Source organism: Sorex araneus, chromosome 1 (genome assembly GCF_027595985.1).
Source record: "Sorex araneus isolate mSorAra2 chromosome 1, mSorAra2.pri, whole genome shotgun sequence".
NCBI lineage: Eukaryota > Metazoa > Chordata > Mammalia > Eulipotyphla > Soricidae > Sorex > Sorex araneus.
The window spans coordinates 221,966,998-221,978,396 of NC_073302.1; the positions used below are offsets into that span (position 1 = coordinate 221,966,998).

Genomic DNA, 11,399 nt, shown 5'->3' on the forward strand with positions numbered 1-11,399 from the left:
ATATTGAGTATGCCACGGGTAGCTTGACAGGCTCTGATGTGCGGGCGGGATACTTTTGGTAGCTTGCCAGGCTCTCCGAGAGGGATGAAGGAATCAAACCCAGGTCGGACGCATGCAAGGCAAATGCCCTACCTGCTGTGCTATTGTGCCAGTCCTTCCAGGTCTAGAAAGTATAAAATTCCTGTGGGTTTAAGACAGCAAGTTTGTGGTCACTTTTTTGGGACATCCCTAGGAAACTCATAAAATCACATTCTTCGGGGCTGGAGTGATAGCACAGCGGGTAGGGCATTTGCCTTGTACTAGGCTGACCGGGTTCAATATCCAGCATCTCATATGGTTGCTGAGCACCGCCTGAGTACCCTGAGGACCGCCAGGAGTGATTCCTGAGTGCAGAGCCAGGAGCAACCCCTGTGCATTGCCTGGTGTGACCCAAAAAAGAAAAAAAAATCACACTCTAGTAAAACAAGAAGGTAGCACTGGCCCTTGGGCCTGTAAGACTCTAGCTAGGTCCTTTCTACCAGGCAGCTTTCAGGATTGTAAAGTCATGAGCTATGGCATGACCCTCTGTTTTCCCAGGGTTGGTTTCAGTGGCACGCTGTGTATTATTCGAGAGATGGGAGCAAGGTCATCACACTCACTCTTGGGAGAGGAGAAAAGGCTGTTCAGCATATCGACATCATTAGCCCTCAGTGAATTTATAGATATGCTGAGGAGGTTCTAGCAAATTATGTTAATTAGAGCAGATTTTCGCAATGTATCATTGGGTCTGATTCACAATAAAATTGTACCAGCCAGATATAGACTTCTTGCTCAAAAATCACATCTTTTTTGTTTTTTTTTTTTTGTTTTTTTTTTTTTTTGCTTTTTGGGTCACACCCAGCGATGCTCAGGGGTTACTCCTGGCTTTGCACTCAGGAATTACTCCTGGCGGTGCTTGGGGGAACCATATGGGATGCCGGGGATCGAACCCGGGTCGGCCACATGCAAGGCAAACGCCCTACCCGCTGTGCTATCGCTCCGGCCCTTTGGGGTTTGTTTTTAATTTATTAATTTTATAAAATAGTTCAAAATATTTGATTACATTTAATATTCAAACACCAATCACACTACCATAACACCTTCCCACCACCATATTTCAGATGTTTCCATCCCGTACCCCAATCCCTGCCCCAAAGCAGAACTAAAATAGTATATTTTGTATTGTTATGAAAATCTGCTGAGAATGCTGGAAGAAAACTCTCCTTAGAGGAAAGAGTGTGAGGATTGTTGTATTTCACCCAGGGGCCATTAGACCCTTCTATAAGAGAATAACATGTTGTTAAAGGTTGAGCCTTATGTTTTATATATATATATATATATATATATATACACACACACACATATATATATATAATGTATATTTCCCTCTAAGATTGGTTGCTTTCTACTCTGAACCCAGTCAAATGTGGTGCAGTAATCCTGGAGTATGAGTATGTGGTTTGAAGTATTTTGCGGCTGGAAATGCAGCCACGCCATCCAGGAATAGATACATTTGTGGGTGATGTTCGGCTGGAGCGTGTGGAGAGTGGTTGCGAGCATGGCAGCAGCTGAATTGTGGAAATTTTTGGCTGCCAGGGCTGGGTCCCTTGGGGTGGGGAGGGGTTTCACCCAACCCCCTCCGGGGTGCCCTGAGTGAAACAGCCTGGTGTGGGGTCTGGCGGCATGGTTATGGTAAGAGTTGTGTTGCTCCCTTCTGGGCAAGGACGTGTGATCTGGATGGTGGCCAATGATGAGATTATCCAGCGCCAGCCAGAGGTGGGTTATGGGCGTGACCGCTGAGTCCCCAGAGACAGAGGGATATGGGCAGGGATCTCCACAACTGGTCCTGTTGAGCCCAGTGTTCTCAGTCTCAAGGTCACGCATACCTGGGTTTTTCTGGGGATTCACTCATGGATGCAGCTTGGCCCAAGCGAAAATTCACATATTTTAAGGTATAATCACCAGACCACAGGTGAGTCTGGGGTGTTCAGAGGCAATTCTAGCCACTGCAGAGATATTGGTGAAGTTTGGCAAGGACTTTTGGAGTCCCTGGAAAATCAGTCATTTGTTACACGATCCTACCTTTCCATGCAAGTCCAGTCAATACAAACTATAACCCCCTTCGGTCCATCTTGGCCCGGGCTTTTAGCAGAAACCCCACCCTCAACCCAAGTTTGCATCTTCATCAGTCAGGAACTTCTTTAGTTAGGACAGCCACCACCCTGACTGAGGCCAGGACTGGGCTCTCAGCCCTTAGCCTTGAGTAGCAGAATATAAGTTGAATTGGAATTTTTAACTTTCACCCTGGTGCCATTTCTACTCTACATAGTTTCCCAGAACTTAGTTTGCATATTAAAGCATACATTGACCCTGGTTCAATGCCCAACACCATACATGATCCCCTCAGCACTGCCAGGAATGACCCTTGGGCACAGAATCAGAAATAAGCTGTAAATTCTCAGCATCACTGTATGTGGCCCCAAAATTAAAAATTAAAAGAATTTGTACACATTTAAAAAGTATAATCTGAGGATCCAGGGAGATGGCTCAGAGGGCAGGAGAGCATGCTCTGCACGCAGAAGACCTCAGTTTATTTGTTCCTCAGCTCCATAGGGTCCCTCAAGCACTCCCAAGAGTGGTCCATGAACTCTGAGCTGGGGGAAGCTCCCAGAACCAACGGCTGTGGCTCAATCCCTCCTACTAATAGGGTCTGGATCCTGGTCCCCAGAGATCCTGATCCTGAAGTAACACCTGCTCTTACCTGCATTTCTGAGGAGCACCCAGACAAGTGCATGCCTGAGCCCAGCCCAAAGGCACGCAACCATGGTCTGCTGAACATGTGTTCCTGAGAATCTACTCTTTCCAAAGTGATCAGTTTCCCCCACTGGAGGCTCAGGTGTGAGGTCTGGAAACTTGGGCTTTGAGGGGTGGGGGCAGGAAAGGACAGTCCCTCAGGGTAAATTTAGTGGTTCCAGGTGGGTAATGGGTGGTTCCTGGATCTCCCTGTGTCTGGTGATGGTTCTGGAATCAAGACTAGGGAGCTGAGGAGGCAGGGGTGGGGGGGAGCATGCAATGGTGAAGGGGGAAGAACCTCATTCTTCCCTGGCCCCTGACTCCCGAGCTGCAGAACACTTGCAGAGAACCAGGCTTGGTCAGAGTGGTACGGAGTCAGCTTGATCTCTCACCAGCAATGTTTTCTTAGCACTGTGGGAAGGAGCCTCTGCTCTCTTCTCCGCCTCTCTGGCATCACATGAAGCCACGCTGGATTCACAGCCTGCTACAAGACTCATCAGCCCTGATGCTATTCACGGCAGGGCTGCTCAACATGCACGTTCATTATGTTAGAAAAGGATCGGGAAGAAGAGGCCAATGCCGTGGACTGTGGTCCTGGCCCTCCATTCTGTTTGCCAGGCCGTGCCACTAGCCACAGTTTCTCTATGTGTTTCCGCCCATCAACCCACAAAGTGGAGAAGGCAGCAGAGTTAGCAGAGCATGAAAATGCTTGCTGAGGAGTAAGGGCTACTTGACAGCAAGATGAGGGCCAGACCTCAGCAAAGGGGAGGCAACACTGTCTTCCTTGACACTGGCCATTCTCTCCTATCAGGTCCCAGAACACCTGGCACCTCATCCTAGTGTCATGCCCAGTGGCAAGTTACAGGAAAAGGGCTGTTGAGAAGTTTGATGGAAAATTAGGTCTACAGCTGAGATCGTCAGAGAATTCTGCTTGTGAGTCTTGCCAGGTGAGGCACCAACGGTTGATATTCACAGCGCCATGGCCTTGCTGGCCCACTCCAAATCTCAAGACATTCTAGAGTCGGGGAGAAGTGACGACCCCCTCCCACGACCCAGGCACAGATGTCTCAGCCTCTATTTTGTTGTTGTTGTTTTCCTTTTGGGGTCACACCCAGCAATGCCCAAGGGTTACTCCTGGCTCTGCACTCAGGAATTACTCCTGGCAGTGCTGGGGGCACCATATGGGATTCTGGGAATCGAATCTGGGTCGGCTGCATGCAAGGCAAACGCCCTATCTGTTGTACTATCGCTCTAGCCCTCAGCCTCTATTTTTGTGCCTCCACCTAGCATTGTCAGAGCCTCTGTTCCCTACTCCTGCCCCAAACCTGTTTTAAAGAGAATGAGAATCTCTATTCTCTAACACCCACACACTCCAGGCGGTGGGCGAACAGCTTGGAACCAAACTCTATGGACAATAATCTACTTAAAGAATGGGAATAAAGAGTCTGGGGACATAGTTCAGGGGGCAAGGTGCTTGTCTTGCATATGGCTAACCTGGGTTTGATCCCTGGCACTGCATATGGTGCCTCCAGCACCGACAGGAATGATCCCTAGGTGCAGAGCCAGGAGTAATCCCTTGGCAGCACTGCATATACCTCGCCACTAAAAAAGAAAAAGAAGGGGGATAGGACTTGGAGAATCGCAAGCCTGGTGCAAGTGAGACTGACTTTCCTTTAAGAAACTGATTTTCCAAATCTCTCCTTAGGACTTTATTAGATCTTCTGAGGCAAGGAGACAAACAAGCATACACTTCCTCTAGTACATGGGGTCGCCCTGCACTTGAGTCCCAAACCAACAGAGGCTTGACCCCTGTGTCCCCGCGGCTCCCGTGCTCATGCCCTGGCTCTGGAGAAGGCTGGTGACTGGGGCTCTTCGTTGACGTGGTAGTGCCCGTTTCCTGGCACCTGCTCCTCAGCCGGGTAGCCTCCATCCTCTACCCAGAATGCCTTCTCCTCTTCCCAGAGAGCATTCTCTTCCTCCCACAGAGCCTTTTTATCTTCCCACAGGGCCTTTTCCTCTTCGAGAAGGGCCCTTTCCTCCACCCACAGCGCCTTCTCTTCCTCCCAAAGGGCCTTGTCCTCCTGAAGAAGGTTCCGGTCTCTTTCCCACAATGCATTATCCTCCTTCCAGAAGGCCTTATCCTCCTTCCAAAAGACGCGGTACTTTTTCCAAAAGTTTTTCTCTTCTTCTCGAAAAGATTTTTCCCTCTCCCAGAAAGCTTTTTCCTCTTTCCAGAAGAGTTTCTCCTCATCCCAGAAAGGCCTCTCATCTTCCCAAAAGCCCAAGATCTGGCCCCGGAAGGCACAAATCTTGCTTCGAAAATTCCACATCTCCCCCCTGAAATCTTCTACTTTCTCACGAAAATTTTTCATCTCTTCCCGAAAAGCTTTTTCCTGCTTAAGCTTGTGGATTAGTTTCTTCTGGCGGATGCTGGGTGAGGAAACTATCAGTGACCGGAAGTAAGAGAGACCCATCCATTTGCTCACTTTAAAGGGAAACACCTTCCTAGTCAGCCAAAACAGTGGATTGGCCATGAGGAAAGATGGGGCTATTGGCCAAGTCCAGGTCAGCTGGTCAAACCCTGGAGAGAGAAAACAATCAGGAGTATCATGTCAGGCAAGCCATGCACATACAGTAAGCATCAAATGGTAAATACCATTTGACTTGGGAAATATTAACTACTAATTCTCCTGGTCCCATTGGTGGTGCTTGTGAGAAGAGATGAGCCAATTTGGTAGAGAAATACAATGGTTGGCCACAGATTTGGAAGGAAGATCTGGGCACCAAAACCAAGCCAAAGGCTAATATTATAGAATTTCAACCAATGAGAATTCTTAGAGTTTTATAACTCCTGAAGGTGATATAATCACTTAAGAGTTGTGTCACATGGCGTATGTTGCCACCAGCAGCTGCTGAACCTGTACCTGTGGGGCGAGTGCATCAGCAACTTGATGGTGCCTTCAGACTTCCAGATACCCCAAAATTGCTGCTGTGCCTTGGCCAGACCCCAACAACTTGGGGCCAAGTTTACCAAGAATTAAACGGCCAAAGTTAGGTATGTGGGAGACACATCCACAAACCACCACGGGCTCAGTTATATAAGCTCAATTTATTGGCCTTATTTCAGAAACCCATAAATCTCAAAAGAGATTAAAAGATGCAGTTAGGATCTGTAGTGCAGAGTTAGGTGGGAACCCATGACTGAGAGCCCCAGGCTCACCTGAATCAGGACTGGGCCTCCTCCCGCAAGGTCCCCAGTTTTCCAGTAGCTTGGCAGTCACACCCACAAACTGTACCTGACACCATGTAATCTCATCAATTCCAAGACCCAGAAACTATAAATTAAAGCTCCCAGAAGAGTGCCACAGAATGCCCTGACCCTGTGCCAGACTGTCTGCACCGGGCACCTCGGAGGGGGGTGGGTTGAGTTTCCCTCCCTCCCCCAAGCAGAACCCCAGCAGCCGAAAACCTCCAGAACCCAACCCCAGCCATGCCCAATGCCACTCCCCACATGCTCAAATGAGCCTCACCCTAAAGGGCACAAGCCTCACCCAAAATGGATGAACCTCGCCAGAGAGCAGACTGGCAGAAAAACCCAGATGTCCGGGAACCCGTGACTGAGATCTCCAAGCCTGCTTGCATCAGGACTGGGCCTCCTCTCCCCAGGTCCCCAGTTTTCCAGAAGCTTGGCGGTCACACCCACAAACTGCCCCTGGTGCCATGTAATCTCATCAATGGCCAAGACCCAGAGACTGTAAACTAAAGCTCCTGGAAGAGAATGACGCAGAATTTCCTGGACATTATATTCTGTCCATAACAAGCAATACAAAACAAATCATCTAGCATTGCCTTTTAGGCAGGTTTGAGTGGTGGTGAGACTGGCGTCGAAATATCGAATGTAACCAAAGTACAGAGAGAGTTTGGGGGAAATTGTCTGCCACACAAGCAGGGTAAGGGTTGGAACGGGTGGGGAGATGGGGGATAAGGGGAATACTGGGTATTTGGTGGTGGAAAGTGTGCACTGGTGAAGGGATGAGTGTTTGACGATTGTATGACCGAAGCTCAAACAGGAAAGCTTTGTAGCTGTATCTCACAATGAATAAAAAAAGGGGGGGGGAGTAATAATAAAATAAAATAATAAAATAAACATTCAGAATAGAATAAAAAAAGTGAATATTTCTTTCTTTTTTATCTTTATTTATTTTTAATTAGTGAATCACCGTGAGGGTACAGTTACAGATTTACATATCTTTGTGCTCTTGTTTCCCTCATACAAAGTTCGAGAACCCATCCCTCCACCTGTGCCCATTCTCCACCACCAGTAAACCCAGCATCCCTCCTACCCTCCCCAATCCCATCTCCCCACACCCCGCCCCGCCATTGTGGCAGGGTATTCCCTTTTGTTCTCTCTTTCTAATTAGGTGTTGTGGTTCGCAATAAAGGTGTTGAGTGGCCACTGTGTTCAGTCTCTAGCCCACATTCAGCCCGCATCACCCTTCCCCCGCATGGCCTCCGACCGCATTGTACTTGGTGACCCCTTCTCTGAGTTGTCCTCTCCCCAGAATGTGAGGCCAGCCTCCAAGCCATGGAGTCAGCCTCTTGGTACTTATTTCTACTATTCTTGGGTGTTAGTCTCCTACTCTGTTATTCTATATTCCACAGATGAGTGCAATCTTTCTATGCCTGTCTTTCTCTTTCTGACTCATTTCATTTAGCATGATACTTTCCATGCCGATCCACTTATATGCAAAATTCATGACCTCCTTTTTTCTAACAGCTGCATAGTATTCCATTGTATAGATGTACCAAAGTTTCTTCAACCAGTCATCTGTTCTAGGGCACTCAGGTTTTTTCCAGATTCTGGCTATTGTAAACAGTGCTGCAATGAACATATAAATGCAGATGTCATTTTGACTACACTTTTTTGCTTCTCTGGGATATATTCCCAGCAGTGGTATTGCTGGGTCAAATGGGAGCTCAATTTCTAATTTTTTGAGAATCGTCCATATTGTTTTCCAAAAGGGCTGAACCAGTCGGCATTCCTACAAGCAGCAAGGTCAAAGAAGGAAATCACATACAAAGGAGCACCCCTCAGATTTACAGCAGACCTGTAAGAGGAAACCCTCCGAGCCCGAAGACAATGGTGGGACATAGTGAAAAAACTCAACGAAATGAACGTCTCACCAAGAATACTTTATCCGGCTAAACTCTCACTCAAACTCGAAGGAACCATACAATATTTCACAGGTAAAGAACAACTCAGGAACTTCATAGACTCAAAACCAAACTTAAAAGAAGGTCTACAAGGGCTACTATAAGCTTAGGAGGAACCCCATAAAAACAAATAACCCCACGGAAAGATGACACAAACCCCCATCACAATAATCTCTCTCAATGTCAATGGCCTAAATGCACCTATCAAGAGACACAGAGTGGCAAAATGGATCCGGAAATTAAACCCAACATTCTGCTGTTTGCAAGAAACATACCTGAACAAACTGAGTAAACACAGACTCAAAGTCAAAGGATGGAAAACAATCCTGCAAGCAAACAACTCCCTTAAAAAAGCTGGAGTGTCCATACTAGTATCCGACAACATAGATTTCAGGTTGAAAAAGATTAGAAGGGACAGCGAAGGCCACTTTCTATTCATCAAGGGATAGGTACAACAGGAGGAAATCACACTCTTAAACGTATACGCACCCAGTGAATGACCGGCTAAATACTTAAAACAACTCCTAACAGACTTCAAAGAGGACATCACTAGCTGCTCGGCAGCATTTGACATACCCTTTGTGTGCTCCATCCCTCTTGCCTTGGAAAACCCTCAGTTTTTCCTGTGCTTTTCCTCCTTGACAATTTTTTCTCATCTCCATGGACTCCTCCTCTCACAAAAGTAAATTTTGTCCATAGAAAGTAAAATCTACCTCACAGGGCTCTCAAGAGATCAATTTAGTGTTGGGTGCTAGCATAATGACTGGCACATAAGCAAGTGCTAAAAATTAGTAAATAAGAAAAACTATAATAACTATTTTGTGTCATTGTAAATCTCCTTTGAGTGTCGGGATAATCATGAACTTCCATAACAAATGGTTTCAGCCATATCTATCAGTCATCTCTTATGATGTCGATCTCTGACCCTCTGTAATTTCTTTCAAGCCAAGTTTCCCTCATATCCACACCGTGCTATTCTCTCTCCTGTTCTAATCTCATTCTGCTCACCCTACACGACTCAAGTGAGAATTTACCTTCCCTAGATACTGCTCTTAAGACACTATAAGAAACTGAACTGAATGCATGCTCTTGTTCCATGGGAACCCTTAGTCTTCCATCTCTGTGTCCCCCATCTAGAATATCTTGACTCATAATTGAGGTTAAAAAATCTCCAAATTTTCTCATTATCACTTAAATTCTCTTGGGGGGAAAGAAAAATATAGTTTCAAACATTGATATGTGTTTGAACATGAAGTACAATATAAAATGGTAAATGTGAATAAAGGTTAAGTTAAAGAAACATGATTGATCTTTAGTGTTGTGCTCCATGATGAGGTACTAATTTTTAATTCTTAGAACCCACACTGTCCCAACTAAAACCAATAACTACTCACTGCTTAGATGTTTCCCACTGGGCAAGTCCTGTGGTGGCCCGCAGAGGCCAGGCTGACATTGTGGTGTCAGACACCCAGTGATGCTGCTTTGAGATTCCCCTAGCTGAATGGTCCCTCTGTTCCCTTTCAGTCCTGACTCACAAGATGCAGAGGGCCAGGTCCCACCGAGACTTCCAAGGGTGGATAGAGTACCTGAAGGGTTTGAAAGACTTTTTTATCTTCCATCTTTGACTTCACCAAGAAATGGGTGGCACTGTTGATGACTCACAGTGATTGTTACCTCACATTCTACCTGAAAAGTATGTGTGGGAGCAGGATTCTGAAAAATGGCAGGTCGGAGGATTATTTGTGTGTGAGAAATCATTCCTCTTCATGCTTTCACGGTATCATCTCTGTCTTTTGGTAGCTTGACCCTGATCTAAGTGTAGATTTCCTTGAACTTAATTTTTTGTGGAATTTTTTGGATGTGCAGGTTTGACAGAATTTTCTTTCAAAGTTAGCATGTTTTTTGGTTGTTATTTCTTCATATATTCTTCCCCATTCTTTCTGGTTTCTTCTGAGACTCCTATTATATGTATGTTAGGCACTTCATGGTGCCCCAGACATTTCTGAGCCTCTTAATTCTTTTGTCTTCATTCTTCTTTTTGTTGATCAGACTGGTTAAGCTCAGTTGATCTGTTTTCAGGTCTTCTAAGTTCAGATTTTCTGGGGCCAGAGAGATTGTATAGCAGGCAGGGTGCTTGACTAGCATGCAGTCTACTGGGGTTCAATCTCTGGTTCCCTGTATCGTCCCCCAAATCTTACCAGGAGTCAGCCTGACGTGCAGAGCCAGGCATGAGGCCTGAGCACTGCCAGGTGTGACGCAAATACCAAAAAAATCTTCTGTTGAGCCTTTCTCTTTCATGTTTTCAACTCAAAATTTTCTATTTGGTTCTTTCAAGAAATAATTTCTCTATTTACATTCTCTTTTGGAGGAAACATGCTTTCCCTTCATTCTTTACTCATGATTTCTTTCAGTCATTTAATCACATGAATAGGAGCTGATCTAAAATCTAAACTTTGTAAATCCAACACCCGCACTTACTCTGGGACAATGTCTAATAAAAAAGTTTAATAGGACAATAGTTTCTATTGACTTATTTTTTATTTTGTGTGTTATTTTTATGTTTCTTTTCATATTTCACATATTTTCCTGAAATTAAACATTTAAAACAATACAATCTGATGTGGCAACACTGAAATGAGATTCTCCCTCTTCAGGTTTGTTGGTGGTTTGAGTTGTGGCTGTTGCTCTTTGTAGAATGATTTTCTTAGGCTAATTCTGTGAAGTCATGTGTGGCCACTGAGGGTTGTGGTCGATTAATGGTAGATCTAAGAGATTTCCTGAAATTCTCTATTTCCTGAGCAACTCCGTGTGTGTGTGTGTGTGTGTGTGTGTTTCTGTGTATCTGTGTCTGTGTCTGTGTGCCTTTATGCAGGCAGTTTATAGTGCTACCTTATCCTTTCTTCCCTCTAGTGCTAGTTCCTATGGTGAGGCAGAATTCCTTCCGAAAGAAATTTCTTTGGACACTCAGACAGTCTCGTAACCTTCTAATATCCAGAATTAGTCCAGAATTATTAAAAACCACTGATGAATTCTCCAGGTTTTCCTTTCAAGTTGTTGACCGGCCTCTGATTAGCCTCTTAACAGTCTCTCAGGTAGCTGTGATGTTAAATAATTAGAATTATTTATAATACCACTAATATCCCTCTTTTTAAAAACCACATACCATGATAATAAGGCTGATTGCAGAATGTAAGCTTTGAATTAGATCAAATAAAGAGAAGGAAAATGGAGGGAACTTTTCTTAAACTGCCATAGAAGTCAAACATCTTCGTATTTGGAGAGAGGCTCCAAACCTATACCACCCCATTTACTGCACCAGTCTCTAGAATAGGGATGCACTCATCAGTTTCAAACCATCTTCCTTCCTTCCTTCC

The 11,399-nt window shown here is 45.4% G+C and overlaps 1 protein-coding gene across 1 annotated transcript; it reads right to left on the bottom strand.

Annotated features, from left to right (window-relative positions):
- Positions 1–4,643: 4,643 nt before the first annotated feature.
- On the bottom strand, positions 4,644–5,345 carry CCDC70 (coiled-coil domain containing 70). The gene has a single exon (XM_004619543.1). It carries the CDS (start codon positions 5,343–5,345, stop codon positions 4,644–4,646), a length of 702 nt encoding a protein of 233 aa, XP_004619600.1.
- Between the last annotated feature and the right edge of the window lie 6,054 nt (positions 5,346–11,399).